Below are 27,677 nucleotides of genomic sequence, written 5' to 3' on the forward strand. Positions count from 1 at the left end.
AGGACTTTGTTTTGCTGTTTTCCATGAAGGTGAGCAGAAAATTATTCTCTCGGCTAGATTAAAAAAAAAAAGAGAGAGAGAGAGACCTGAAGTATTTGCAGCTTAATATTGTTTGAAGGGCAAACTCTTATTTAGCCAAATAATGTGCAGCCTCTTGTTTTTATTTGTTTTCAGTCCTTGTATAAAGGCTGGTTTACGAGTCTGAATATCTTGGCTGTTTTAATAATATCAAACTACATTTTTCACCTACTGGCTGCCAGACTGGGTCAGAAAAGTTGTCACAAACTTTTGTTTAATTACTGAAGTAATTTTTACTTATATAACAGCACACTAAAACAATAAGGCCTGAAACTGTGCCATTGAGATTAATGACAAAATCCTCATAGGTTTCAAATCAAGCCTGTATTTTTATTATCCCAGCTCCAGAGACCTTTGTTGCAAGTTTGCAACAAAACGTCAGGGCATTCCGAAGTGTTATTTTTATTATACAAAATCCCATTAAAATCAGTGCTGAAGCATCCCATTAATTTAAATGGGACTTTGCATAGCTTGCTGCGTTCCAGGCCACAGATAAAGGCAAGTATGCAGCTCCGAGTTAAACTGACCACAGCTTTTTATTGTGAGACATTTAATCTCGAATGAGCAGCACCGTCTGAGGCAGGAAAACCTTTTGTGAGCTTCACCCGGGCCAGGATGCAATGGGAAAGGCTGCAGTGTGGGCTCCGTATGGGACCTCGGGAGACCGTGCAGGGCTCCCGGGCAAGTCAGTAGCCTGGAGCAGATGGAAAAATGCGCTCCAGCTATTTCAGTGCCTCAAAGTGGTTGCTGTCCTTGATGGCCAGGAGGCCGGGAGCTGGTCTAGGGCCAGGGCACCTAGAGGAGGGCAGAGGGCCACCAAGGTGGAGCCGCGGTGGGTCCAAGGCGATGCCGCCGCAGAACCCCCTGCTCGAGCTCCGCGCTCTGGAAAGGCTTTTGCAAAAGCTCTGCTGTGCAGAAACGCGCACAGCTGAGCTGGTGGCCAGGGCGGTTCCAAAACTCCCAAGGAGCTGGTTTATACCTGGGACCTCCCTTTTGGGGCTCTGGAGCAGACGACAGCAGAGCCTGTGTGACCTCCGGCACAGTGCGGAGAGGGTCTCCAGTGCAGACGGGGGTGGGAGGAGGTGGATTTGGCCCCCAGCATCTCCTGGAGGGAGTCAGGCTTGGGCAAAGCAGTGCCAAGCCTTGCTCCAAGCAGCCCGGAGAGTCTGGGCTCAAAGCATGGAGGAGACTGATAGCGTCTGCAAGGAGGATGCACCCTAAGCTCACAGAAAAGGTGCCCATGTTGCTGTCTCTCAGTGTTTCCTTGGAGCTTTCCTTCCCCTGAGCCATAAATGTGTCGAGATGCCCAGATTTCACCGGCACCCCTGGACTGCAGCGCTGGCAGGGGCCCGGGAGGGGTTGGGACTCACGTTTCACACCCACGGCAGGACTTGGTTAAACACGAGCGCTCAGGCACTCGAGACTCCACAGCAGGACTAACGGTGCTGCCTCCAGGAGCGTGGGGAAAACGGGAAAGCTGGCGTGAAATAACAGCCTGGGGCATTTGGATGTAAACCGTATGGAAAACGGAGGGGAAAACCAGGAGTTTTCCTGCTCTGATACATACTCCTATAAGCCCCCAAGGGATAATGTAGCAGAGGGGGCTCTGAGCACCTCGTGCTGAGCCCCGCTTTGGGGAGAGGGGGAAAACAGCCCCTGCAAAGCTCGGAACAATCACGCGGCGCCCTGGGAGCGGGTCCCCCCGCAAAATCTCCGTGCGGGGGGTCCCGGCTGGGAGCCCTGGGGCTCAGCCGGCCCCGAAAGGCGCCGTGCGGAGGGTGCGGAGCAGGGGGCGCGGGGATTTCCGCGGGCGCGCAGGGGCCGCGGGGAGGCGGCGCCGGCAGCGGCCCCTCGCGCCGTCGGGGACCGCGGAGCCGCCAGCTTCGCTTCGCGGCTTGGATTTTGTTGCTGTTGTTGTTGTTTCCTCCACAAAATAATATTAATAACAACAAATAATTAGCAGTAATAAACAGTAGCTAATAAATAATAAAAATTATTATTATTAATAGTAACAAACAACAAATGGTCAGTGTAATTGATGCTTGCAACGGCTTGGAAACAGACTAAAAAAAAAAAAGAACAATCGTTAAATCAAGACCATCGCGTCGGGCCCGATTTGAGGCTTGCGCGGTGGAGAGAGGGAAAACTGCGCCGAAACTCCGTGACCGGGAAACGCTGCAGCGGGACCGGGGCTGGAACGCGAGGAGGGAGCGCGGAGGTGCGCGGGGTAGCTCTTTTTGCGGGGAGGGGGTGGAAAAAATACGTGCACGATTAACGGTGATATTATTCAGCCTCCGCGCAAAGAGCCGTCCCCGCCGCTGCCGGCCGCGCAAGGCCCGCGGGCGAGCGCAAAAAAACCCTTTGCTTCCGACAGAGCCGGTCTCTTAACCGCAGCTACGCAAAGAAACATTAAAGAACATTTCTTGATTTCGTTTTGTCTTTTTTTTTATTCCCATGCTCTTAATTTTGAAAAAAAAAATCACAAAACATAACTTATAAAACAATATATACTGCATCCTTATCCACAACAGCATAACTGAAACATCCAGCGTAACGTTTACCACAGGTGTGAAATACACTGGGAAAGAAGTACCGTGTGCATTTTATATTATGTTTCTTTGTCATCTACAGGTAATAAGTATCGACAAAAAATAAGCAACAAATATGCCTGCAATTAAACTTCATATGCGTTTTGTATGCGTATTAATAAAGTTCATATTTATCATTTCCATTTTTTTTGCCAACAAGCACTTGTTAAAGTATCTACATTTACATAATAACACCTTAAGATAATAACACCTTAAGTTTTCTTTTTTTGATTCCTTGTTTTTCCTTCACAGCTAGAAAACCAAGGAACACTTGGAGCTTTGCTAAGCAACCTTTCCGGACGCCGAGGCTCGCCGTTTCTCTAGCGGAGATGCAGTATCAGGATTCACTTCATAGTGGACCATTTTAGGTCTTTTATTTTTTTTCTAAACTCCAAAAGTTTTTCTTTTTTTTCTTCTTTTCTTTTGAGGAACCCCCTCCCCCGCATTTAAATAAAGATGAACGATAATTTCATTATCAGGATAAGACTTTGGGTGAGGAAAATGCTGAGCAGTTGAGTCTTTTTGGATTTTTTTTTTTTTTTTGCATCGCTGGAGGATATTTGTGCTAGTCTCACAACCGGGGATACTGCAGTCTTTTGGAAAGGGTGAAGAGGTAGGAACCTTGAGCTGCTTAGTATCAGGAATGACTGGATTATAGCTTCCAACTAAAGAAAAAAATCAAGAATCATGCATTTTAAAAACAGTTTATTCAACCGCCATGGACAATGATCCGGCATAATGTAACGGCAGATATAAATATAGCCTTATATAAGTGGTTGACCCTTGTCATTATTATTTTTAATAGTTTCATACCTAATATTTTAACCATTTCTTGTTTCTTACCCGCAGAGTGTTTTCTGCGAATTATATTTTTTTCCGCCTTTTTTTAATATATTTTTTTTTCGCGTGTGTTTCTGTTTCTCAGTGGTAAACTTTAACCAAACTCTTCCCGTGCGACAAGTGGCCAAGAAGCGTCCCACTGGCTCTCACCACCGAGGCGTCCCCCTCCCTCGCCCCTCTCCTCGCGGGGAAGTGGGGGCGTTGAGGAAAAAAAAAAAGGAAAAAAAAAGAAAAAAAAAGAAAAAAAAAGGAAAAAAAAAAAGAAAAGGAAAATAACTCCTGTGCAAGTTCAAGTAAACACATACAACCCGCATAATCCAGAGAAAAATTGCAACTCATCCATGTACCAGATTTCGGTTGTCCCTTGCAAAAAGATTTCTGGTCCGTTAACGGTGTTATTTTTTGATGTTAAAAAAAAAAGTTGTCCTGATGGTTGTGTTGGTTGAAATTATTATTAATATTTTTTTTCTTCCCTATGCAATCGAAATCCGCGAAACTTTGGGGGGGTTATATTTTTTTGTCGTTATTTTTGTTTTGTTTGCTCTCTCGCTTGCTCGGGTTCTGCTCTCCTCCTCCTCTCTCTTTCTCGGGGGTGCCGTGTCTGTGCGTGCGCGGTGCAGCGCGGCCGCGGGCCCGTCAGCTGTTGTACTGGCAGGCGTTGAGGCCGGAGCCGGGGCTCTGCAAACTGCTGTAGCCGAAACTCGAGTGCTGCTTTGATTTCAGTCTGAGGCTCGCTAAACTGGAGTTGCAAGTGTCCCTGTAGACGCTGTAGGGCGAGCCCGGCGGCCCGTAGGGACACGCCGGCGACGACATGGCCGAGTTGAGCGAGGAGCCGCCGAGGTTGTTGATGTTGTTGAGGCCAGAGTTGGCCATGGCCGGCACGGCCGAGTGGCCCATGCCGGAGGGCATGTTCATGGAGGAGATGCTGCTGGGCGCCGAGAACATGGACTGCGAGGACAAGGGGCTCATGGAGTTGAAGAAGGTGAAGCTCTTGGTGGAGAGCGGCGCCGGCGTGAGGCTCTTGGTGGCCCAGTTGTTGTAGGGGTAGCCCGCGTAGACGTCTTCGTAGGGCTGCATGAGCCCGCTGAACTGCGGCACGTAGCCGTTCTTGCACAGGTCCATCTGCTGGTTCCGCTCCCTCTTCCGCCACTTGGCTCGACGGTTCTTGAACCAGACCTGCGGGCACGGACACAGCCGGTGAGTGCGGGACGCCCCTCTCCTGTCCCCTCCCCGCGGCCGCGCAGTGCGCGCGGAACGAGCCTCGCGCGGGAACCGCGGCCGGGAGCGCGCAACGGCGAGCGGGGGTTGGTCCGCGCAGCCCGAGGACGGCACTGGGCGCAGGGAAGAGATCGGGATGAGGATACAGTGGGTTTGCGCGCATCTCTGCGCGCATTTCTCTCTCTGCGCGCAACTCTGCCCCTGCGCGCATCTTCCCCTTCTGCGCGCATCTTCCCTCTGTGCGCGCATCCGCCTCCCGTGCGCGCCGTGCGAGAGGTGCGTGTGTGCGCAGCGCAGCGCGGAGCTGCTCCCTGCGCTCCCCGTTTGCCGAGGGCAGCAGCAGGGCGAAACGGCGGCCCGCGCGGCCGTGCCGGCTCCGCCGCCTTTCTCCATGCTAATGCCGTGTAATAAAAGTCCCCTGTTACAGATCATAAAAAGGGGGATTGGATTAGTATGTTTAGGTTAAAAAAAAAATCCGTCCCTGCATTGCCTTTGGATGGATGCAGCCTCTGCCTTTATATCTAATGAGAATTTACAGCCCTGCGCAGGGAACAGAGAAGCGGGGGCCGCTCCTGGTGTTTGATGCAAAACCTGATCCAGGCTCAGTCACTCTCTGCCTCTCTCTGACTCCCTGACTCTTTTTTTTTTTTTTTTTTTTTTTTAATCCCTAGGAACACTATTTGAATCTCTTGTGCTGGAAGCCCCAAAAGTGGGGAGGAAAAAGGGCCACCCGCTCCGGGCAGCCTCCAATTCCCTTTTTCAGGTTTTAAAAAAATTAAATTGCATCGCCCTGGCCAGAGGCTCCGCGCCGCCCGCACCGCCCCACGCATGGACCCGCGCAGGCTGCGCGCCCCGCAGGGCCAGCCAGGCACCTCCCGGCGCGGCCGCGGCGCAGCTATTAGTGACCCCCGATCCTGGGCTGGAACCGTCGAGGGAAAGAATGGCCGGGATCTACTGGAAATAATAATAATAATAAGGGGGGGAAAATCTCATATAAATATGAAGAGGAAACGAAAGCCAACATGTTCAAAACCTGTAATTCACTCCTCGGAAGGTGCTTCCAGACAGGAATTTCCTGAAAATGAGGGTAATAGTTTTAATTATGGCTCCTAGACATTTTAAAGTAAGGCCCTCAAAGCAAATCAAGGTTAGATTTGCAAGCTGCAATCTCGGAACATCAAACCAAAACATCTCCATGCCGAGGGAGAACGAAATAATGGTAATGGCAACTCGTATATTAGTTTTATTTGCTTCCTGAAGTATTCCAGCGATATGAAGGCAGTTCAGCCCTCTCCCTGGCTTTGTTTTTGCTTTAAGTGCAATTAAGCCGGGGCTTTTAGGCGCAGCCGCTCTTTGCTCCGCCGAGCTCCATGGCGGGATCTCTGCTTGGGTCACTCGCCGTTTAATTGCCAAGGCACAAGCGACTTTTTCTGCAGCTGTGGGGCTACCCGCGAAGCTTCCCCGGCACCCGCGGAAAGGCCGCGCGTGGGAAGCCGGGGAGGGGATGGGGAAAAGCAGGGCCCGGAGGGGAGAATTCTCAGCCTTCATCCAGCCCCAGCGGTTGTGATCCGGTCGCGCTGCGGAGATAGCGCGCGCAAATCTCCCTCTGCAAACAACCGTCGCGCCTGTATCTGTATATACACACACACATACATAGATATATATACTCCGAAGTGGCCTCGACATGGCCAGACTAGATACCTTCTCTCCCAACTCTGAGCCCACCGCGTTTATTGACTTTGCGCCTTGTCCTTCGGTCTGTTCTGGGGGTGTCCGGCCACGGGGTGCGCAGGATGCGCGGGGTCTGCGCGGCCGGCCTTGCAGACGGGGACGCGCAATGACCGCGGGAGCGCTGAGCTGCAGTGCAGCCGCGACCATCAGCGCGAGAAGCAGCAGTTTAATACAAATGTAATTCCTATTACTATAGCAATGTTATAGTTTTGCAAATAAAATAAAACTCCGAGCGTCGCGGCGCTGCTCGCAGCCCACCGCCGGCTCCCAAGAGGGGCGATTCCCGCTTCCAAACGCCGATCCCCGCCAGACACGGCGGGGCCGCGGAGCTACAGCCCCGCGCCCCTCTTACCCGGACTCTGGGCTCCGTGAGGTTGGTCCATACGGCAATCTCCTCCCGCATGCTCATGTCCGGGTAGCGGTTCCGCTGGAAAGTGGCCTCCAGCTCCTGCAGCTGCTGGCTCGTGAAGTGGGTCCGTTGCCGCCGCTGCTTCTTCTTCTTGGCCGGGTCGTCAGCGGCGCCATCCTCGTTTTTCTGCTCGCCGCTCCGCTCCTTTTCTGCGGTTGGGGGTGTTGATTGTATTTTTGTTTTGCTTTATTTTGCTTTCTTTTAAGCCCCCCCACCCCGCCGCAGGGACACGCGGGAGGGCCCCACGCGCGTCTCCAGAGCCGGCACCGGCGCTTCCAGACCCTTCTCGGCCCGGCCCAGCGCGGGGGCTGCGCGATCCCGGCCCGAAGAGGAGAGAGGGGCGAGAGCAGGAGCGGAGTGAGCAGATCCCCTGATGCGTCGGCCTATCCTCCTCTCCCTGCTTATTATTATTATTATTATTATTATTATTATTATTATTATTATTATTATTATTATCCCTCCTTTAAACTTACAGAGCGATCTTTGATCCCTTGTCTTTGTTGTGTTCGGCCACTGCAGAAAACTTTGGGAGGGCAGAGGGGCAAAACCCGGCAGTTACTATTTGCAAAACGCTCTCTCTACCTCCGTGTCTTCTTTTTATTTTTTTTTACTGTTTTTTTCTTTATTTTCTTTTTGCTTTACTTTTAGGACTTCATTGTTTATTTTAACGCGAAGCTGCGCGAAAACCTTCGAAAGAAAAAAAAAGAAAGGAAACTTTCGAAATAACTTTTAAAAAAGAGGAAAATAAAAGAGGAAAAAACGCGTTTTATTGATCAGAGTTTGCAAGGACTGGAGGCAGCAATCAAGAACCCGACTCTGCAGCAACGGTGTGGGGGAAAAAAAAATGAAGATGTATTTTCTAGGAGTCCTCCCAGGTCTCTTCATCCCAAATCGCGCTGGTTCCAGCGCCCGCGAAGGGACGGGAAGGCCAGGCCGAAACGCACCCGCCTGGGCCCGGCGGCGGCTGCAGCGGGGCCGGAGTCGGCCTGGGCCAGGCTACTGCCCCCTGCGCAGCCCCGAGTCCGCGGTGCCCGGCGCTGGGGCAGTTTTGCAGCCGCCACTTCGGCGAGGGCACCGGGAGCCCGAATCGGCCGCGGCTCGGGGGTGGGTCTCGTCCTTGCACGGTTCCCCCTGGAGCGGCCTTTGCCTGGGAGCCTCCCGAAGGAAAGGGAGGGCGAGGGGAGCTCCAAGGAGAAACCCCCCGAGCGCAAAGGGCCGCCCGGCGGGCCCCTCTGCAGTTTGCAGAGCAAACAAGGCTGGCGGCAGGACCCAGACCCAGGGTCCGCCTGCGGTCCCGATCCTGCCCCGCCGGCCCGGCCTTGCAGCCGCTGCACCGGCCGAGCCCGCACAAACAGAAACTGAAGGTGTTCTCGGAAAATAAAACAGATATGATATTGTTCTGGACTCCTTCTTTTCCCTTCTCCTTTTTTTTCTCATTTTCTTTTCTTTTCTTTTTTTTCCCTTTCCTTCCTTTCTCTCTCTCTCTCTCTTTTTTTTTCTTTTTGCCCGGGAATCTCTCGGCGAAACTGGGGCGAGGGGAAGCCGAGGAGGAAGGCGAAGCTCTGCGTCCGCAGCGCAGATCCATCCAAGGCGGCTGAAACCCCTTCTCCGGGTTTAGCCCCGCCATGATTTCCTTAAAAAAATCAAGCCAATGAGCAGCGCTTCGGTACAATTTCAAATCATAACACACGTCGGATTTAATTGGCATTTGCTGCTTTTGTTTTGTTTTGTCTTCCATTAAAAAAAAAAGAGAAAAGAAAAGAAAATGAGAAAGGTATTTTGTGTCTTCTCGGAGTGGAAAAGTAGGCAGGTCTTTAGCCCTCCTCAGCACAGAGGGGTCACATATAGGGGGTATGGCAAAATGGAGCAAATCTCCCTCTCTAATCTCCAATAATCCCCTCTAATCTCGGAGCCCTTTGCAGGCTGCGGGTTGAGCGCTCCCGAATTTTGTTTGCGAATCAGACCAGAGCCTGTTTATCACCGGGTGCCACTTTGGGATTGACTCATGTCGCGGCCACTCTAGAGATTACAGGACCTGCTAAAACTGAGAACAACAACACCTATATCTCTATATAAATACATGTATAGATAGAGATATACGCGCCTCCCGCCGGAGCCGGCGGAGCCCAGACATTGCGCTCTTCCCTGCAGCTTTTGTTTCCTCCTTGGAGCCTGCCCTGTCATCCCAGAAATGTTGCCGCTCTAATGAAACACAAACTGGGAAACCGCAGCTTTCCCCGCTCTAACTGCGCGCCCCTCCGCGGGTGCGGGAGCCCGCGGCCCCTTGCGCGCCCCGCCGCGCGCATCGCTCCCTCCTCCGCGGCCCGCGCTGCTTGCGCCGGCCCGCGCCGCCTCTCCTCCTCCGCGCGACATTTTATTTATTTATTTATTTATAAATTGAATTTTATTTTATTTTCTCTCTTGCCTCTCATTTGACAGGGACATCTCCTTTTTTACACGCCTGCACCTCCCGAGCTAGAAAATAAGCCCGAGCAAAAGCTATTTCCGAAACATTCGGCAAAACCGCAGCCCCCCGCCCCCTTTCCTTCTCCCCGATTGATTATTATCTGACAAAAAACAATAATAGCCAAAAAAATAAGGAGCCGCTGCGGGTCTGGGGCGCGCACCATGAGTCCCTGCTCCGCTGCTGTCAGTGCGGGGCCCGGCTGCTCCCCGCGCCCCCCTCTTTCCCCCTCATCCCCCCCTCCTCTTCGCCTCCAATTAATTGCGCTCATTAGGGAAAGAGCCGGTGGCTGCTGCCCCCCCGGCGCCGCGGGGCAGCGGTGAGGGGCGGAGGGGTGGGGGTTACCTGGCACCTCCGCGTCCGAGGATTCACTGGCCGAGTTCTCGATGGGGTCCCGGGGCTCCGCGGCTCTCTGCAAATGGAAGCTGGAAGCCATGTCATGGGAGGGCTGGGGTCGCAAGCTCTCGGGCAGCCTCTCCAAATTCATTCCACCTTTAAAGGACTCCATGGCCGGGGCGCCGGGCTGCCTGGGGGATTTTGCAGGTGTTTATTCCACACGGGAGGCAACGAGAAGCGCGCTATTTTTTTCTTTTTTTTTGATTTTGAAAAGGAAAAAAAAACGAAAACAAAAGCAAATCCACTTATTACTAACAGTATGATTTAAAGGGTCTCGGAAGAAGCGATGCGGGCAATGCCTCGGAGCCGCTTGTCTCTGCTCGGGGAGAGGCGCAGCCGGCCGGCCGCATAGGCAGGGAAGTGGTAAAGCTCCCTTATAGAGAAACGCGAGTTGCGAGTTGGACAGTTTAAAGCTAAAGAGATTAAAGTGACCTGCCCTAGAACAAATGCCTGTAGTTAAACGCGGCTCCTCCCCCTGAAGGTTAAAACCTCCCCGTCTCGCTAATGCATCACTCCATCTAGCGCTCGCCCAGCCCGGCCGCGGGCGGACCTGCCTCCCTCCGCGCCCGCCGACGAGGTGCGCGACTTGCGCGTCCGCGGAGCGGCCCGCGGCCGCCCACCCAGCCCCGGCCCGCGGCCGCCGGCCCTTCTGCGCAGGGCGTCCCTGCCCTCCCTCTCCCGACCCGTCCATTTTTGAATAAAAAATATTTCAGAAACGACATCCCCTCCCTCCTCCAAAAAATATCAGATTCTCCCCGGCCTTGCTGGTGTATTTGCCCTCCTGGAGAGGCGCGGATAGCAGGGTCCCCTCCCGCCCTTTAGCCGCCCCCGCGCTGTTTGCGCCCAGGCGCAGTGTGGGGCACAACCCCCTCGCGCGGGCTCACGCGCCCCGCGCAGCCTCCCGCTGCAGCGGGACTCAAGCGCAGGGTCCAGCCCCGCATTCTCCCGAGCTCCAGGGAATTTGTTCTCCGGCTGCCTCGTGGGATTTGTGTGTGAGCTGGGTTTATTTTTTTATACGTACATAGAAGCACACACACACATATATAAACACATATATATTCACTGACATATACATATAATTATACATATATGTATGTATATAATTGTGTATACGTGTATAAATATAATCACAATTCTATATCTCTATTTGGTGACGGGTTAACAACACGAGTGTTTCGGAGGCCGGGCTGGGGCGGCTGCGCCACTCGCAGAGACCCGCCGAGATTTGGGCCGAAGCAACAAGCGCTGCGCAAACGCTCCCATCACATCAGCTTTCAGCACGTTATTAATAACGAATAATTTCTCTCCCGCGGCGAACTCCCGGTGACCCTCGGAGGGGGCTGCGGCTCCGCGGCCCTGGGAGACTTTTTGCGAGCGCGGGGGTCGGGGCAGTGTGAGGAAGGGCCCGGGAGAGGTATCTTCTCCCGCTCGCCCCGGTCATCCCCACTAATCTGGGCAGCCCGTGCGACATCGACACAGGGGCGGCTCCTAGGCCTTGTCCCCTTGCAGTGGCCCGGGAGGCCCGGCCAGGTGTGGGGAGGTCCTACGGGAAACGGGGGGCAGAGGGAACAAAACAGGGCAGTTCCGAGGGTGCTCAGCCCTCTGCGCGAAGGCCTCTATTACCGCTGTCGTTTAGGGCACTTATGAAGCACCTCAATGTTTGGGGAAATGGGAAAGAAAAAAAGAAACGGAAAAAAAAAAAAGAGAGAGAAGAACTCCAGGCTTGGCTTGGAGCTTTGCACCTGGGCAAACGGCAAGGAAAGAGGCCCGGCCTCACGGGGGAAGCGCGGAGCTGCAGAGCCCCGCGTGGGAAACCCTCCCGCTGCGCTGCGCGGGCACGAGCGCCCCGCGGCCCCGCGTGTCGGTGGGGGGAGAGGGGGGGGGGCCCTGAGTGTAACTATTCCTGCGAAAGGACCTTTTCCCTCTTTATTTTCTCTGCTCCCTCTCGCTGATCCATCCTGACACTCTATTTTGCTTTCAAATCAAGTAAAGATGTGGGAGAGAACTTTTGAACTGCTCCATGGAAAGTGGACGGCGCAGCGCTCCCGCTCCGCAGCCTTTTTCCGACACGGGGCAGGGAGGCGGTGGGGGTGAGATTTACTCGGGCTCCCCTCGTAGCCCAGGAACACATTGAGAGCCCGGGGGGGCTGCAGCAGGGGGGACTCTTGCTGACACCCCGAGGCACCCAAGGGCTCCCACCCTGCCCTTCTGAGCTTCTCTTCTGTAGCAATTAGGTGTGGCGGCAGGTAGATGCTGCCTTCCCAAAGTCTCTTTTGTTTATTTTTTGTTTAATTATTTACTTTAAGTTGCAAATTCATACCCATGTGGCCATCCTCAGCTCTGTGACGAGCCTCCGCTCAGGACTGTCGATGAAGAGGAATTTGGGGCACGGGGAGTGAACGGGGCCCAGCCCTGTTATTGCCTCTCTCCCCAATTCCTTCATCCCGGGCTGCGGGGAGGAGGGCAGATCTGCGGGGCCCCAGGACCTCAGCGGGCCCCGCGACGGGGCCGTTCTGGAAGGGCAGCGCAAACAGCAGCGCTCTTATAATCCGGTTATTTTAAACCTACTGTTTAGAGCAGCCTTAAAACTGGAGGCGGCATTTTTCTTTCTTCTTCTTCTTCGTCTTCTTTTTTTTTTTTTTTTTTTTTTTTTATTCTCCTAATGCGCCTAATTTACAGTCTTTGTTCTGCTCTATAAAATGCATCTTGAAAATTCGTTCTAGGTTTCAGCTCTGCTCCTGCGCGCGCTGAGAATGGCCCAACCCTGGGCGCTAGGAAAGGCTCAGCCCTGAGCGCTGGGAAAGGCTCAGCCCTGAGCGCTGGGAAAGGCTCAGCCCGGGGCGCTCAGCGCATTTTCCTCCAGGCAAAGTTACAGCTGTGGCAGTGGCCGGTTCGGCTCCCTCCCCAGCAGGATGGACCCCCCGGCTCTTTCTGGGTGTCCCCAGGGTGCGGGCCCAGACCCACGTCCCTACCTCTGAAGAGACCCAGGAGCTGCAGGTTTGAGACCCGCCAGGGCACGATCGGAGGGGGACGCTCCTGGCGGGAACAAAACTGCCACGGGAACTGCCCTTAATTACTGGACATTAAGAGAAAGGGGGAAATAACGGGCCGGTCTTGACGATCCCTGGCGTCTGCAGTGGGTCTGGGGAAGCGGGACGGGGCAGAACCCGGCCGGCTCCGGGCGCTAAGGGCAGTTGGCGCCAGGCTGCCTCCGGCACACACGCGTGTCCGCGCCCGGGCCGAGGGCACCGTGTCGTGCAGGTACTGCACACCCGCGCACGCGCCGGGCGTGTGGTTCTTCATATATATATGTATATATATATATATACACACACATATACATATACACATACATATATACATATATATATATATACACACATATACATATATACATATATATACACACATATATACACATATGCATGTGTCCGTGTGTAGGTATGTGTACATGTATCAGGCCATCTTCTTGCTCTGCGCCTTGGTACGAACCAAAGACAGGCAGGTTTTACCTGTGGCTTGTCATGACAACTCGTGTCGCAACAGCGCACAGCGGGGGAGGGGGATTTACGCGTCCCCCTCGTCGTGCCAGGAGCGCTCCGCGCCCCCGGTGGGGTTTCGGGCCACGGGGAGACAAGGTGCCGGAGGACGGACTCTCCCTGGACACCAGGCATTGCGTCATAGGCTTCCCCGTATGACGTCACGACTGTCTGCTCCCCTGACGTCATGCCGTCGAGCCAAAGCTTGCACAAGGCAGCCCAGGGCTGCTCCCGGGGCCCGGGCTTCCCTCCCTTCCTCTCACTTTCCCGGCCTGTCCCAATGAGATGGAGGTGGTTGGGAAAAGGGAGGAGAGGTCACATTTCGAGAGTTGAGTCCCCATAGACCGTGTCCGGCTCGTCCTGTCTTGTCTTTGGGCCACTCCAGGTCTGAACCAGTGGGTAACCCGGCTGCTCGAGGGTACCTTCCCAACACAGACTCCGACCTTCCTGGCCTCTCAGGTGGCGGCTGAAGCGCTAAAAGAGCAGAGAAAGCTCTCGCAGGCCTCCGGGGAAAAGCCGGAGACACCAGATAACCCGCCGCGTTTCCGCCCGCTGTAAATAACGTAGCATCGAGGGCCGGCACGGGTAAATAAATCAGCGCTGGCCACGCCAGTGACAACTCCGTTAAGAAGACGAGAAACGTCTACATTAGAGGAGAATTTGCAGCGTCTCCCGGGGCAGCGGGCAGCCCCGTGGCCCTCGGGACAGCCCTGCGTTTGCTGAGGTGGCAAGTGGCACCCGTAGTGCTCAGACTGAGCCCCGGCCCTGGGACAAGCCCTGGACGGGAGGTGCCGAGGGAGGTTCTCGGGCCACCTCGCGGACGCCTGGGCCCTCGCGGGACCGGGAAAGGGGGATTCTGCTTTCGGAAGGGAGCTCCCACCCCCGACAGGCTTCGGCATCTGCAGCCAGCACAAAACCACCTGGGCCATATATCAGGCAGCAAAGTTAAGTCTCTGCCAGCTTTTCCTCTTCAAATTTATTAGCATTGTATAGACTCACATTCAGTCTATAAATTATTGGGAATTGTTACGAAAACGAAAGCATCTCCTCCCAAGCCCACCTCCGCCAGAGAAAAAGGGGAAACCCTCTGAGAAAGAGCTGCGGTGAGACACGGGGAGAGGTTCCTCAACCAAGAGCAACCAAACTCAACCCAACCCAAACAAACTAAACCCAACTCAACCCAACCAAACCCAACTCAACCCAACCAAAACCAATACCAACCAAACTCAACCCAACCCAAATCAACTCAATCCCGTCCACCCTAGCTCCTCTCAACGAAACCAAATCAAACCAACCCGAACGATCCCAAAACAAACCAAACCAAGCCAAAACGAATCTAAAACAAATCAAACGAAACAAGGCAAATTGAACCAAATTCAAGTCAAGTAAAGCCAACTTTGCCCAGCAGCAAAGGAGTGAAGAAGTTCATTGGTTCTGTTATCCCGGGAGATCTGTCACCCTGGCATGGCCTGAGTCAGGCCAACTGGCAGGATCAGGCGGTAGAAAGCGCTGCCCTTCCAGAAATGGGGAGTTGGGGCACTAAAAACGTTTCTGGAGGCACCGAGATTTGAATGTTTTTAGCTCCATGCCCTGTGCCATGGCCTTACCTCTGTCCCCATGGGGTCAGTCCGACCAGGACTTGCTGCAGGAAAAGAGCTTTAATAATTAAATCCTCCTGAAAAAGCGGGGCTGAGGGGCTGTGCGGACTCGGGAAAGGGAGAATCACCACTCATGGAATCAGGAAAAATGGATGGCGACGCAGAAGGGACTGGAAACGCGCAGCTCTGCTGCCCACCCGAGCGCAGAGGTATTTTGAAAGCTTCCGCCTCTGAAACTGTCCCTCGCTCGGGCAGGTCGGTGGCAGTTTGGCCTCCAGCCGCTGCTGCCGACCCTGGCTCTGCGGCTGCTCGGGCCCCGACCCTGCTCGGCTCTCGCCCAGGCGGGCTGGGACCCGCGGGCGCCCATCGAGGGCCCGTCGGGGCAGCGATGAGGGGGCACTTTCACCACCGAGAAACGGGGAAACCCCAAGCGACGGCGACCAAGACAAGAGCCGGGACCCTCCCGGCCCCGGAGGCCGCAGCTGGGCGGGTGCAAAGGGGAGAAGGAAGCAGTGAGAGGGAGAACCGTGGCGGGAAGGGGAAAGAAACCCAACAGAAAAGGCATGTTAAATCGCTCAGGGAAGGAAGGTGGAAAATTACGCTGGCTCCTAGCCGGCCTGTCCTCTTCTGCGCAGCCAGGAAAGCAATTTTCCTAGGGGACTGAGGGAAACGAAATCAGCCCCTTTTAGATGCCCAGCCCTTGGCGGCCCCTCGACTCCTCCTGGGCTAGCAAAAAGACCAAGGGACTGCCCGGTCCCGATGTGCATCGCCCCCCAGCCCACCTCCTTACAACCCCGGAGAAGGGGGAAAAGGGAATTAAACCAGCGTCTTCTCGGTAAAACGACCCATTTATCCGAAGGGGCGTCCCTGGCCGGAGCCTGGGCAATCGAGGAGCTGAGGCCAGAAAACCCAACGCAGGCAGAGCCGCGCAAAACGGGTGGATGAGCGGGTGTGGGGGGGTGCGCGCTCCTGCGCAGCCTGCGCGGCCCCGCAGCGCCGGGCGAGCGTGCAAAAACGGGGAATGAAAAAGTTGAAGGCGTAATTTTTCCTGACAGATACAAATGATACCCCAAGGCTTTCTTGAAGCGCAGCGACTGACGGCTGGAGAAATGGTTTTCCTCCTAGGTTTTCTGCAGTTGGAAGGAGACGGGCTTTTCCCCTCGACCCTCCTCCCCCGACTCCTCGCCACGAAAACTAAACTCTCTATTTAGTGCCTGTCACTGCCCTGTGACAAGTCCTCTTTTTTTTTTTTTTCTTTTTGTCCCACTGCCTGTGTTTGGAAGCCCCGAGCTGCTTCGTGGCCTCTCTACATCCTCCAGACCACAGGCACTGCATTACGCGCTAAGAAAATATTAATTTGCTGCTAGTAGTGGCTTGGATTTAGCTCTGGTCGTGCTCAGCCTGATCTACTGGGGTGAGTCGGCCCTATATGGGGACAAGGCAAGAAGATATAAGGCTCAGGAAATATATTATATATATATATTTCTCTAGTTGTGGAGAGAGAGAGGATAAGCACAGTCCCGCGGCTCCCTCTCGGAGTAGGGGGAACATGCTTTTCTGATTAATTGACGGAGGAAGGGGCACTGGCTTGCTCGGCAGCCTGCTCATGTTACCCAGTGCATCTTTAAATCCGAAATGCGCCTTTTTTTTTTTGACTTATTATGCTCCTGATGCAGAATAATAAGAGGCCGGAGACCTCCATGTCTTGCATTTGTTGGGATTCTTCTTGAACAGGAAAAAAAAAGGGTGTTTTTGGAACCGCTCAAGATTACGCTCCCGTGCGCGTTTCCTTCACCTGGTTTCAGGCGAACAATCCCTTAATTGCTGCAGAGTTTTGATGGAGGAAGCACATTTCCCCCAAACAGGACATTTCCTGAAAGGCTGAAATATTCTAGTAATGTGCTGGGCTTTTTTTTTTCGTCTTCTCAGAATAACATCGAACATCTGTGGAGTCAGTATATTCCTTCGTATAAAATGCAAAACCAGAAAAACAATCCACTTCTGTGAGCGCTCTGTACTCTCTCTCTTTTTCATTTTTATATATTCGTCTTTCTTTTTTAATTTATTTTATTTTTGTTATTTCTCCCCCCAGCAAAATGCTGCACGTTTTTCCGCGCTGTCCCGGCGGCTCCGCGCCGCTCTCGGCGCGCCTCTTGCGCGGCCCGGGGAGCAAACACGGCCACGGTAAACGCGGCCCCGTTTCCCTCCACTTTTGTCGGGGAAATCTCGCTATTTGGTCGGGCACATCCCGCGGCGAGATAGGAAAACGCTGCCTTCCAGAGGGCTGCGCTAATCAGCACACTGGGTTAGATATAAAAGTTCAGGGCAAATAAAACGAATTAGTTTTATTAGCACGTTTAGGAGGCGGTCTAAGGAAAGAAATCGGCTTAACTAGAGAATGTTTTCTCCTCCCCTTTTGTTGCTTAAGAGCAGCTTATATTTGAGCTACTCATCACAGGAGGGAAATAAGTCATCTTGAAATCTGCGTATTCTCAGAGAAAAGCACTCTCTTCTCTAACCCCCCCTCCACCAAGGAAGCCTGACCCTTGGAAATACACAATTTCATAATAAAATCTGAGCGAGCAATAAAACCAACTGTAAGGGGAAGGCTGCGGAGATGGCTGCTCGGTAGGAAAAATCTGCCTTGGTCATAGGAGCCTTGAACTCGTCTCAAAATTTCCCAGGGAAAAAAAGTTGTCCTGGGGCTACCGACGACATTTACAGGAATTTTGTTCGCATTTCAAACAAACGAAGGATTTTGGGAGGACATTCCCCGCTGAACTAGTTTTCAACAAATATTTGGAAGTCAGTTTTTAGATCAGCGCCTCGAGCTGACGCACGGAAGAAGCCTGAGACCTGTCCCTCGGATCGTTCAAGGGAAATTATATATTTTAAAATTGCCATTTAAAAAGCAAACGAGGTCTCGGGTCCTCGCTTCACGCAAATCACTATTATTTATGTTCAATTCCTGCCTTGGACTTTGTATTCGCCTGGAAAAAATTTAGACAGAAAGGCTGGAGAAGTAAAAAACTTGCCTAAGGACACACTTTTAACACAGCACCTTTTTTTTTTTTTTTTTTTTTTTTTTTTTTTTTTTCTGCTAAGATACCGTTAGCAGAAAATCCCTGTGTCCTTTTTAGCGGGGATATCATGCGAAAAATAGTCAATTTTTCTACGCCACTCCGAGGATTTCTTTCCCCGGTCGGAAGAGTTATCCCGAAGAGCTGCTGTGACAGACTCGCGCACCACAGAGCTCCTAAAAATGGTGCCTGATTTTTAAAAATATACCGAAAGTAAATAAAAATAATAAGAAATAAAATCCGAGAGGAACATTATATTAATAGAAGCTTATTTTTGCAAACGGAAATAACCGACGGCCCAGGTTAACTCATTCCCCCACGGCGCCGCGCCCGCGGAAGCAGCGCGGATGGCGGCGGGCGCGGCTGCTCCGCGGCCACGCAGCCGCGGCCCGGGTCCTCCCCGCCCCGCCATGTCCCCAAACCTGGAAAACGCCCCCGAGGTGCCCCGGCCTCTGCGCAGCCTCGCCCCGCGATGCTCATCAAAGCTGCTGCAGCCGCGCAGGGAAATCGCGCAGCGCTGCGCGCAGCCCCCACGGCTCGGGGTCTCAAACCGTTCAGCGCGGTTGGTTTTAAAAAAATATATATATATATATATAAAAACCCACAGAAATGAGGTAACCCCTTTGGAATTGCACTTCCGAGGGCATTTGTCAGAGCTGACGAAGCGCAGAGGCCCCGAAAGAATTTATACGCGGTGTAAAGATGTCAAGGGGCGCGCGGCGCTCCGCGGGCGCGCAGGGCAGCGCCGCCTCCCGCCCGCCCCGCGCCCGCCCCGGCCGCGGCTCCCCGCGCTCGGCGCTGCGCGGAGGCTCCGCGGGCACTTACCGGGCGCGGCGCTCGGCGGCGCGGGGAGCCGGGCCCGGCGGGGGCTCTGCGCGCCCCGCCGCCGCTCCGGCCCTTTTCTGCGGAGATTTTCCCCGTCTCCTCCTGACGTCAGCCTCGTCCCAGGGTGCCGCACACGGGGCAGGGCCGGGGGCAGCGCCGCCCGCACCGGGAGCCCCGCGGCTCCCCCGGGCCCGCTCTGGGCGCCCGGCATCGCCGCGGCCCGGGCCGCGCTCCTGGCAGCGCCGCTGCCCGCTCCGCCGCGGCGGCCCCGGGCTCTGGTGCGCTCCGGGTTATATGGCCCCTGCCCTCTTCATTTCCTCTGGCCGCTTCGCTTCGTTTGAGGGGGGAGGGAGAAGCAATGGTGTTTTTTTCTTTCTTTCTTTTTTTTTTTTTCCTTTTTTTTTTTACTGGTCGGCATGGCCCCGGGGCAACCAGCGCCCGGCGCGCGGGCAGCAGCCGCAGGGACGGGCGGCTCTCGTGCAAGTTGACAGAGGACGTGTCCAGCCACGCGCTCCTCTCTGCTAAGCCTGATTTCCCATGAATTGCCCGCGGGGACTCCGTGGCAAATGGTGGAGAGCGTTTTGGGGGTCTCTCCCTCAAGAGAAAAACCCATGATGTGCCATTGGGCACCAGGCATGCACCGGAGCGGGACATCCCTGGGATACCCACACCCACAATCACACAAACACACACACTCACACAAACTGTAGCCGCACAACAGAGGCCACGAATATGGAATGGATCAGAAAGATAAATAGCATAAAATCAGGAACAGTCCAGTCCCACACTTGCCATTTGTTATAGAGAGGAGAAGTAAATGGGATTCACATGTCGAGCATTAGCTGGTTGTTAGTCTGTAAGATAATATTAACTTTAGTGCTCGCTGCTTTACTCCAGTTTTTCCAAAGGCAGTTCCAGGAGGCGCCCAGCCTGTAATTTAGGATGGCACATACTGTGTGAAAGAGGCTTTGGCACTGGGGCCTAGCAGCACATCAAGGTGATATTAACATAATAAAACATTTGGAGAGCAAGTAGGAGCTCATAAATTAATGCATTCTACTGTTTTAATGTGAGGAGCTAACAATGCGTTTCCTGTTCGGCTGCTCGTCCCCGCTGCAGCCTAACAGCTGTTTTAAAGGTGCTGTGAAATTAAAGAGAGGGAAGATGATTGTCTTTAAATCAATGTTTAATGATGTGCTATTAGGAGGAAAGTCTTCCTCCAGCAGATGTTTACATGCTGAAGATGGAGAGGAGCTTCCCAGGCTGTCTGCTGGCCTACGGAGCCGAGCGGAGGGGACCGGAGGGGAAACACCCCCATGACCCTCCAGTCAGGATGGCAGCCCTGATGGTCCCGGCTCTCTTGGGGCTGGTTTTTGTGAGGGGACAGCAAAGCTGGATCTGCTGCGAGTGGGGCCTTCCTGGGAAAGGCTTCTGGGACATTGGAATGGTGCAAGGACTTAAAGTATTTTAAGTAGTGACTATGAATGTCTTGCCCGTGTTATTGGGGCCCATCAGAGTGCCTAGGATTCCTCTCTTGCAAAGACGAGAACATCGGCAACCTGCTGACCTTCCTGGATGCAGGAATATCCCCCCTTGCCAGGCTCTCTGTGTGAGCTCCCTTTTGGACAGGTTAAGAAAAGCTCTAGAGAGATCGGACACTTCTCAGAGGCCGCCCAGGTGGCTCATAGCCCTTCTGGCTACAAGGGGGTGGTATATCCCAACCCTGTCCCTCCTAGCCTCGGAGACCTGCCTCTCTAAGCAGTTATTCTGGGCTGGAAGCCTGTCCATGCTCTTCACTGCAAAGGAAGAGTGAGACTCTTACGGGTCAGTAGGACTAAGACACCTCTAGTCGTGCTCAAACATCAAACTCTAGGCACTAGTAGAACAAATGCACTTCTGAAGTAAGATGTGGTACTGAACTTCTGGATAAGTAGTGTGTAAATCTTGGTAGGTGCCCGGGTCTCTTTGCTTTCTTTGTGCCTGATCCAAAGAGGAAATGAGTTGGTCACAGTGCCTGGGCTTCAGTCCCCACTTTAGGAATGACCTTCCCACGTGGAAGAGCAGTCAGATAGGGTCAGATGCCTTCAGCACGGAGGGGTCCGTGCCCCAAAGGCTACACCCCGAGGGAGTGCAGAATGTGGCCACGGGTCCCTCTGCATGGACAGCCTGCACGGGCAACCAACCCCAACTGAATCCAGCATTTGGCATGAGGGTGGCACCAATCATTCTGGCACAAACAGAAGAATCCTCTGTAAATGCTTATTTTAATAATCACAATCATGCATTAAAATAAAGTCTCTATTTTCAGATATAGCAAAGAGATGACTCTTCTACACTTTCCCAAGCCCTTATTGTCAGCCTTCCTTGTTAGCGCATCTTTGGAAGAGTGTCTAAGAGGCTGTAGCATTTCTTTAGGAGAAACTGGGATGTTTGGAACATGAGTGGACTGTAACATTTCTAAGCTTCCCTGAAGAGGCACATTATAAAGGAATAAGCCTCTTTCGCTGCACATACATTTGTTTTGGAGCCAAATGGAAAGGAAAGCTCTGAAAAAAAAGGACAAATTATTTGGAAAATGCTGTCCTTCCCAAGACAGGCCTAACCATGGTGGGGAGGGTGGAAGGGAGCAAATGCTGAAATATTCGCTTTAAAATTCTAGTTCAACAGCCCTCCCATTCACTCCCTGGGGAGGTTTGTGTGAGTCAGACCCACGAGCCCATCCATTCAGGGGCTGCAGTTTATTGCTGACATCCCTCCTGCCTCTGTCCTGTTCTCTGCTGCAGAGGGATGGGAAGGAGTCCTCCCCTCGGCTTTACTGTCAGTGCCCAGGCACGTCCCTGCCCCTGTCCTGTCCAAAGACACTCAGAACTGAAATGAAGGTCATCGCTCATCTGGTCTTTGGAAAATGCAGCTGTGAGTTTTTGAAGATAATCAGAAAAAGGAAAAAGTTTGGAGGTGTTGAAGAACCAGTGGAGCCACTGGAGCCCCTAGGAGGATGGGGTGCTAGGAGTGTGGCAGGAAGGTGTGAGGACCAGATGTACTCCCCCCAGCTCAATAAGTGAAGAAATTGTAGAAGAGCAGAGGACATTGGCATCTGGAGCAGGTTCATGAAAGCTGTGAGCAGAGGACAGGGCAGCCACGCTGAGACCATCAAGGAAGACCCGAGAACTCAGCAGACAAAATGAGCAGCACTTTTCTACCTTGCGTGCTCACTGGAAGCCCAGAAAATCTTCCTATGACAAGGGGAAATCCCTTTGCTCCCTCTAAGTCATGGAACTGATCATCATTGCCATTCTGGCAAAACAAACACACTTCAAATTTATGTATCTCACAATGTTAATTGCTGACATCCATGCAGCATCAAAAAACTGCAGCAATTGTTGTGTGTGAGCATGCAGGGCACTCTGCAAGGAAAGTTGGGAAAGAGGGTTCTGTGCGTGGTTGTGTTTGCTCCCGGTGACACGCTGCTAACAAGCTGCAAACCAAGGATCACCCATAACAAACAAAAACAAACAAACAACGTTTTGTAGAGGGTGGTAATACTTAGTTTAATTCTCTTAGGCTTTTAAAAATAATTACAGCCCGCTTTGTGACAACTGGGAAGGCCACATTTACTCCAATAAAACTGCTTGTTATTCTTTGAGAATGACATTTGGAGATGTTTCCTTATACAACGTAGACATTAATGGGAATAGATCTCAATCAATGAAATATTAATGTCCTCCTCATCTTCGCACTCATGGGATTTTTGATTCTGCAGCTTGTGGTCAGTTGTTTACTTGCCAGTTAAATCACAACACATTTAACGACTTTCTAGAGATCTGTCTGAGGACTTCCTGCCAAAGAACAGGATCGTGGGGATTTTGGCATTAGTGGAAAGTTTCTTAAGGTCTAGATGTTGATCCAAGCATCCCTGCTGCTGTTTAATATCATGACAACCCATTCTGGCTACCTCTGATCATGCAGTATAGATTTTGAAGAAAAACAATAAGTGTCACCTTAAAAGTCATATGTCTCTTGTTCTCACAGTGTAGATGTTGCATCTGACTCAAAATACCCCACTGCATTCAACACTGTTCATTTGTGCCATGTTTTGGACATTGGCATTTGTTTAAACCACCTTTTTAGGCTTTGGCAGAACAAAAAACAAACCCACAAGAATAGAGATAATAGAGTTCTACCTTAGCTGGGAAGCATTTAGTTTTGGCTTTAATAAGGGCTAAGCACATGTTTCAAGGTAAATTTGTGCTCACATGCATTCATGAAGACATGACTAGGGGTAGACAAGTCTAGAGATTTATGCAATCATGAATAGAATAAGAAAGAGAATAGGAAATGGACATTTAGTGTCTTCTCTAAGGTAAGGACTAGAGGCCGTTACATGAAAGTGTCAGGTGACTATCTCAAAATTAAACAAAACAAAAGCCAAAGGAAGTTTTTTACACTAGGTCTGGTTAGGTAGAACTCTTTGCTGTAGGATGTTGTGGACACTAAAGGTTTTCATACCATCCAAAGGTAACTGGTCAAATTTATGGAAGAAAGAAGGCCACCAAGGGCAGGAAAGCCCACACTACTTCACAAGTCCCCAAGGTGCTCTGCCCATCACTGTGTGCTTGCTCTGCTCCAGACTCTTCCCCAGAGACTGGCTTTGTGCCATGGTCAGGAACAGGCGCCTGGGCTGTGGTGGGGCTGGACTTGGCCACTCTTCTTCCCTTATGTTACCTCCTAAAACAGTTCTGGGGAGTGAGAACATTTTAGAGGCAGCACGGCCTCCCTCCTAGCCTTGTGGGACCTTCTCCATCTTGCATTAGCATTCCTGTATCTATTACCCTTAATGACTTCCAAAGTTGTTCTAAAGCCTTTTGAGTGCCTTATGATCCATCTGAAACTCATCCACATTCTACGCATAGGTCCCGAGCGTTCATTTTTATAGGTGACCATGCTGGACTGGGAGTGGAAATGAGGTAAGTCCACATTATTTGGCAGGAATTACGTATGGGAGAGGGGAGCGCGGGCGATGGACAGCTCTTTCTGGCAACATCCGCAGGGCCTCATGCAAATGAAAACTGATGGTTTAATATTTTGTTACGTTTTCCCACTAGAGCTATTAGCTTCTAATTGCAGGGATGGATTTAGCTGCAGAGAGCGCGCTCCTTTGGGGAGACGAGCCTTGAGCGCGGGGTAAGTGAGGGGCCGCGTTGCTCCCTCCTGCTCCTGCTTTTCGTGCTCAGCCTCCTCTTGCCGCCTTGTCCCTCGTCACCTACTCTTGCCACCGCTGCTGCCCACGCGCCAGCCGGTAGAGTTGGCTCCAGGTAAACCCGGGCTCACATTGCATACGAGGTGGCATTTCCTAGGGAATTTGCACTTTCTCTGCGGTTCCAGTGACAGGGGAGGGTGCAACAAGCTCTGCACTGATTTCTCAATATGCATCTCATTACTCATGGACTTCTCGCACAAGGCTGTATTTAGATGACCTCTCTATTTGCCAAACCCATCCCCAAGGTCTGCTGGATTCAGTGAGGCTTAAATGAGAGGCGGCTTTCAGAGAAAGCCCTGAGCGGCCAGCGGAGCCGACGTGACGCAGCATCATTTTCTCCACCTTTGTGTGCTGTAGAGCAGAGCCGGCGCCGGGCTGGAGATATTCAAGGTGAACGTGGGAGCTGCACGTGCAAAGACGTGGTGGACGTTGCTCTGCTCCATCTTGCCCAGCAGCCACCGCACAGGCTCCCACAAGAGCTCGCTCTGCATCTCCTGTCCTGCAGCCACGGCCAGGACTGGCCCCATGCTCTGCTCCCTGGGGACCTCTGTATGTCTGAGGACACTGTTTTAAAGGGGTCAGAGCAGTTTTCTGGTCTTCGCCGTGTGGGATCTCTCCACTCTCTGCAGATCCCAAACCTTGCTGGAGCACCCCTTTGGCCCCAGAGCATCATCATCACCTTTGGGCATCTCCATCTCTGGTTTACCATGGTTGTCATTATCAGTAAAACCTCATGGGCACACATCTCTTTAGACAGAGAAGGATTTTTTTGGTGACTATTTTAATGGCATGGGTAAAATACTGATGGATCTCTTATAGGAGACCCAATCGTAAATGCCAGAAGGCAGAGGCAATATTTTATATTCTGTATGGAGATGAGAAAAGCCAAGTGGGGAAACAGGGCTCACGGAGGTGCTAATCTGGATCAGAAAATAGACCCAGATGACGCCAGGGAAACGTGTTTGTGGCAGAGATGGAGCATTATGTGAACAAATTTCCACCAAGGTACAAAGGTATGAAAAGGCTGAGCTCTCTCCCACCTCATGATGAACTAAAAATGTTCGTAGCGGTAAAAGAGCAAGAAAATGAATGAGTTTGGGTACAAATATTTGACAGCTGGAAAGTTGCTGAATTGCCCTGTGTATGTACTGAAAACACTTCTAGCATTTTTGTTTCCCAAAGGGGATGTCTAGAGCAGATAAGTGACCTGGGGTTCTCCCTGCAATTCCTCTGACCACAGTGCAATCACCAGTACTAGGTGCAAGGTTAAAATTAAGCATTTGTGTGGAAATTGTTTGCAGAAGAGAAGCCCTCATTTGCCTATGAGTAAGAGAATAAAGATACTCATCCACCTCCATTGAATACCTTGAAATCTATGGCCGGAGAGTGCTAAGTATTGCAGTTATTATCTGCTCTATATTAGTATTTGTTTTTTAGCAGGATTTGTGTGTAGAGGAAACTTGGAGGATCTGGTCTGGCTCTCTGTGTGCTAAGGCTCTCAAGGGATTTTTTAGTGTCTACCACAATTATAGATGAGAACTGAGAGAAACCTTGTGGTTTTACTCTACAAAACATTAAATATAGCAACTACTCATGTTTTCGGGAAAAGAAATACATAAAATGAAAAAAAAAATCCTCCAGAAACTATTTAAACAGTGCTTCAGTGGTGTGGCTGGAGTGGAGCCACTTTTAAAAAAGGGATCAACCCACAGCTATGGGGGAAGCTCCAGGCTCAGCCTTCTGGCTGTAAAACCGAGTGTTGCCCACGAGAATGGGAGACGTGTGAGTTCTCTGTCCTCCCTGGCCTGCTAGGATCATCCACCTGCATCTCCCAGATGCAGAGATGTTTCCATCTCTGTATCCTTTGCAGTGCTTGATGTCTGCTTTGAGTGGGGCCAAACACCTGGTTGGGACTTTCCTGGTTTCACCTTTCGGTGCCTGCACAAGAGAAGAGCAGGACACTTCCCCGCCACCTTGGAGAAGCTCGTTGTTCCTGTTCTGAAAGATGACACTTATTTCTGGGCGAGCTGCAAAAATTGCCAAAAACATTTAAGGTGTGTTTGTATAATTGCTTTCTGCATGTTTTGGGATTAGTGGGTGCATTCAAATGTTTAGTTTTAAGGACCAGAGTTTATTCTGCTTCGTGCTTAAGTAAACATGAGAACTTGGGCTCCTCCATGCCGGATAAGACCTCTGTTTCCTTGGGTCTGGTATCCTGCCCTTGGTGGTGACTCACGGCTGTGAGCGGGTGATGCTCCATCCCATGTGCTGGGCTGCACCATTCCATGTGGCTGCTACCTTGGGTTTCACATCCTTGCATCTTTCTCAAAGCAGTGTGACGTGTTGGAAATGTTTCCTCAATGCCCCATAAGTCACCGCCTGGGGACCTGCTGGCTCCTCAGTGCTGTCCATGGACAGGAGAGGCACCTCTTGTGATTTCTGCTCCTGCGTCTACAGTCATGGCTCATGCATGTGGGGTCATTGGTAGTTGAAGGGTACAGGTGGTAAATATATTCCCCAGGTTTACTTCGGCATCTTTAACCATTCTTCCTATGGCCCCGATGTGTCTGGTTGGAGCTGTGGTTTGATTTTTTAAGCATAAACCCACGTGACATACAATAACTCTAAAATGCACTACAAGCTAATATTGCAAGGCATAGCATGAGGTGAAACAGTATATGGGAAATAGGGATGCATGGAAGATTTTTGTGGAGGAAGTAACTCACTGCACATAAACTGGGTGACTGCTCAGGCCAAACCCTGAGGATTTTATGGATTATTACCCATGGGATTCAGTGTTAGAGAATGTTTATTTATCAGAGAGGCCCTATTTTCCCTCCTCCCAGCACATCCCAGACTCAGGCTACTCTGCCCTGTGTCTTGTAGTCTTGTCCAGGGCTAAAGTGTCCCTGTCTGGCTGGTTTTGCAATGAGGAGCCCAAAAGGGCGACAAGGTTGCCTCCAAAAGACTCATAATGATGCTTCTCCTGAGCTGCCTTTTTACATGGGGACTCCACGAGGACCTCTCCTCTTGTCCTCTGTAAAAAAACAGGAGACATTCAGTTCCGTGGTGGAAGTCCAAGGCTCCTGTATGCAGGAAATGCATGATGTGGTTTCTTCTTGCTCCATCCCCTTCCCCATGGACCATTTTCTTCTATATTTCTCCTTTGCGTGTTATCTAACTGCAAATTTAAAAAGTGAAAATTATCCAGCTCCATCTACCTTATTAATTAATTAGTTAATTTATGCAGCGCAAATGGTATTCATTTTGGTTGAAATCTGGAAGAAGTGGCTGTGCTATAGAGACAAGAGAGGTAACTCTGCAAGCCTGGGTATGTGCCAGATTGTCTGGCTTCTTGCAGGACAGCGAGTCTCTTCTGCCTCTGATGAGAGGAGCATCATGACAGAGGCATGTACTGATTATTATTACTCGATAAGATATTCCTCCTGTACAGACAGGAAGGAAATAACCTTGGAGGCCAGAGATAGAAATTACATTATCCATTTGGCCTGGCAGCACATAGCCCAGGGTTTAGTCATGGGTAGCTCTAACTGTCTGCACTGATGTGCTCCCATGCCTCCCTTGGAAGGATTATTCTGCAGCCCAACGTATGACATTGTTGGGAAATATTTCCTGATATTCAGCCTAAAACCT

General features: G+C 51.8%; 1 protein-coding gene across 1 annotated transcript; it reads right to left on the bottom strand.

Annotated features, from left to right (window-relative positions):
• Nucleotides 1-4,026: 4,026 nt before the first annotated feature.
• Nucleotides 4,027-9,888, bottom strand: PITX1 (paired like homeodomain 1). Its single transcript, XM_088536750.1, has 3 exons — nucleotides 9,674-9,888; nucleotides 6,808-7,013; nucleotides 4,027-4,682 (listed from the first exon to the last, which is right to left on the bottom strand). Exons 1-3 carry the CDS (start codon nucleotides 9,834-9,836, stop codon nucleotides 4,143-4,145), a joined length of 909 nt encoding a protein of 302 aa, XP_088392876.1. The 5' UTR covers nucleotides 9,837-9,888; the 3' UTR covers nucleotides 4,027-4,142.
• Nucleotides 9,889-27,677: the final 17,789 nt, after the last annotated feature.

Source organism: Tinamus guttatus, unplaced genomic scaffold (genome assembly GCF_059628265.1).
Source record: "Tinamus guttatus ecotype Peru unplaced genomic scaffold, ASM5962826v1 Tinamus_guttatus_pri_ptg000710l, whole genome shotgun sequence".
NCBI lineage: Eukaryota > Metazoa > Chordata > Aves > Tinamiformes > Tinamidae > Tinamus > Tinamus guttatus.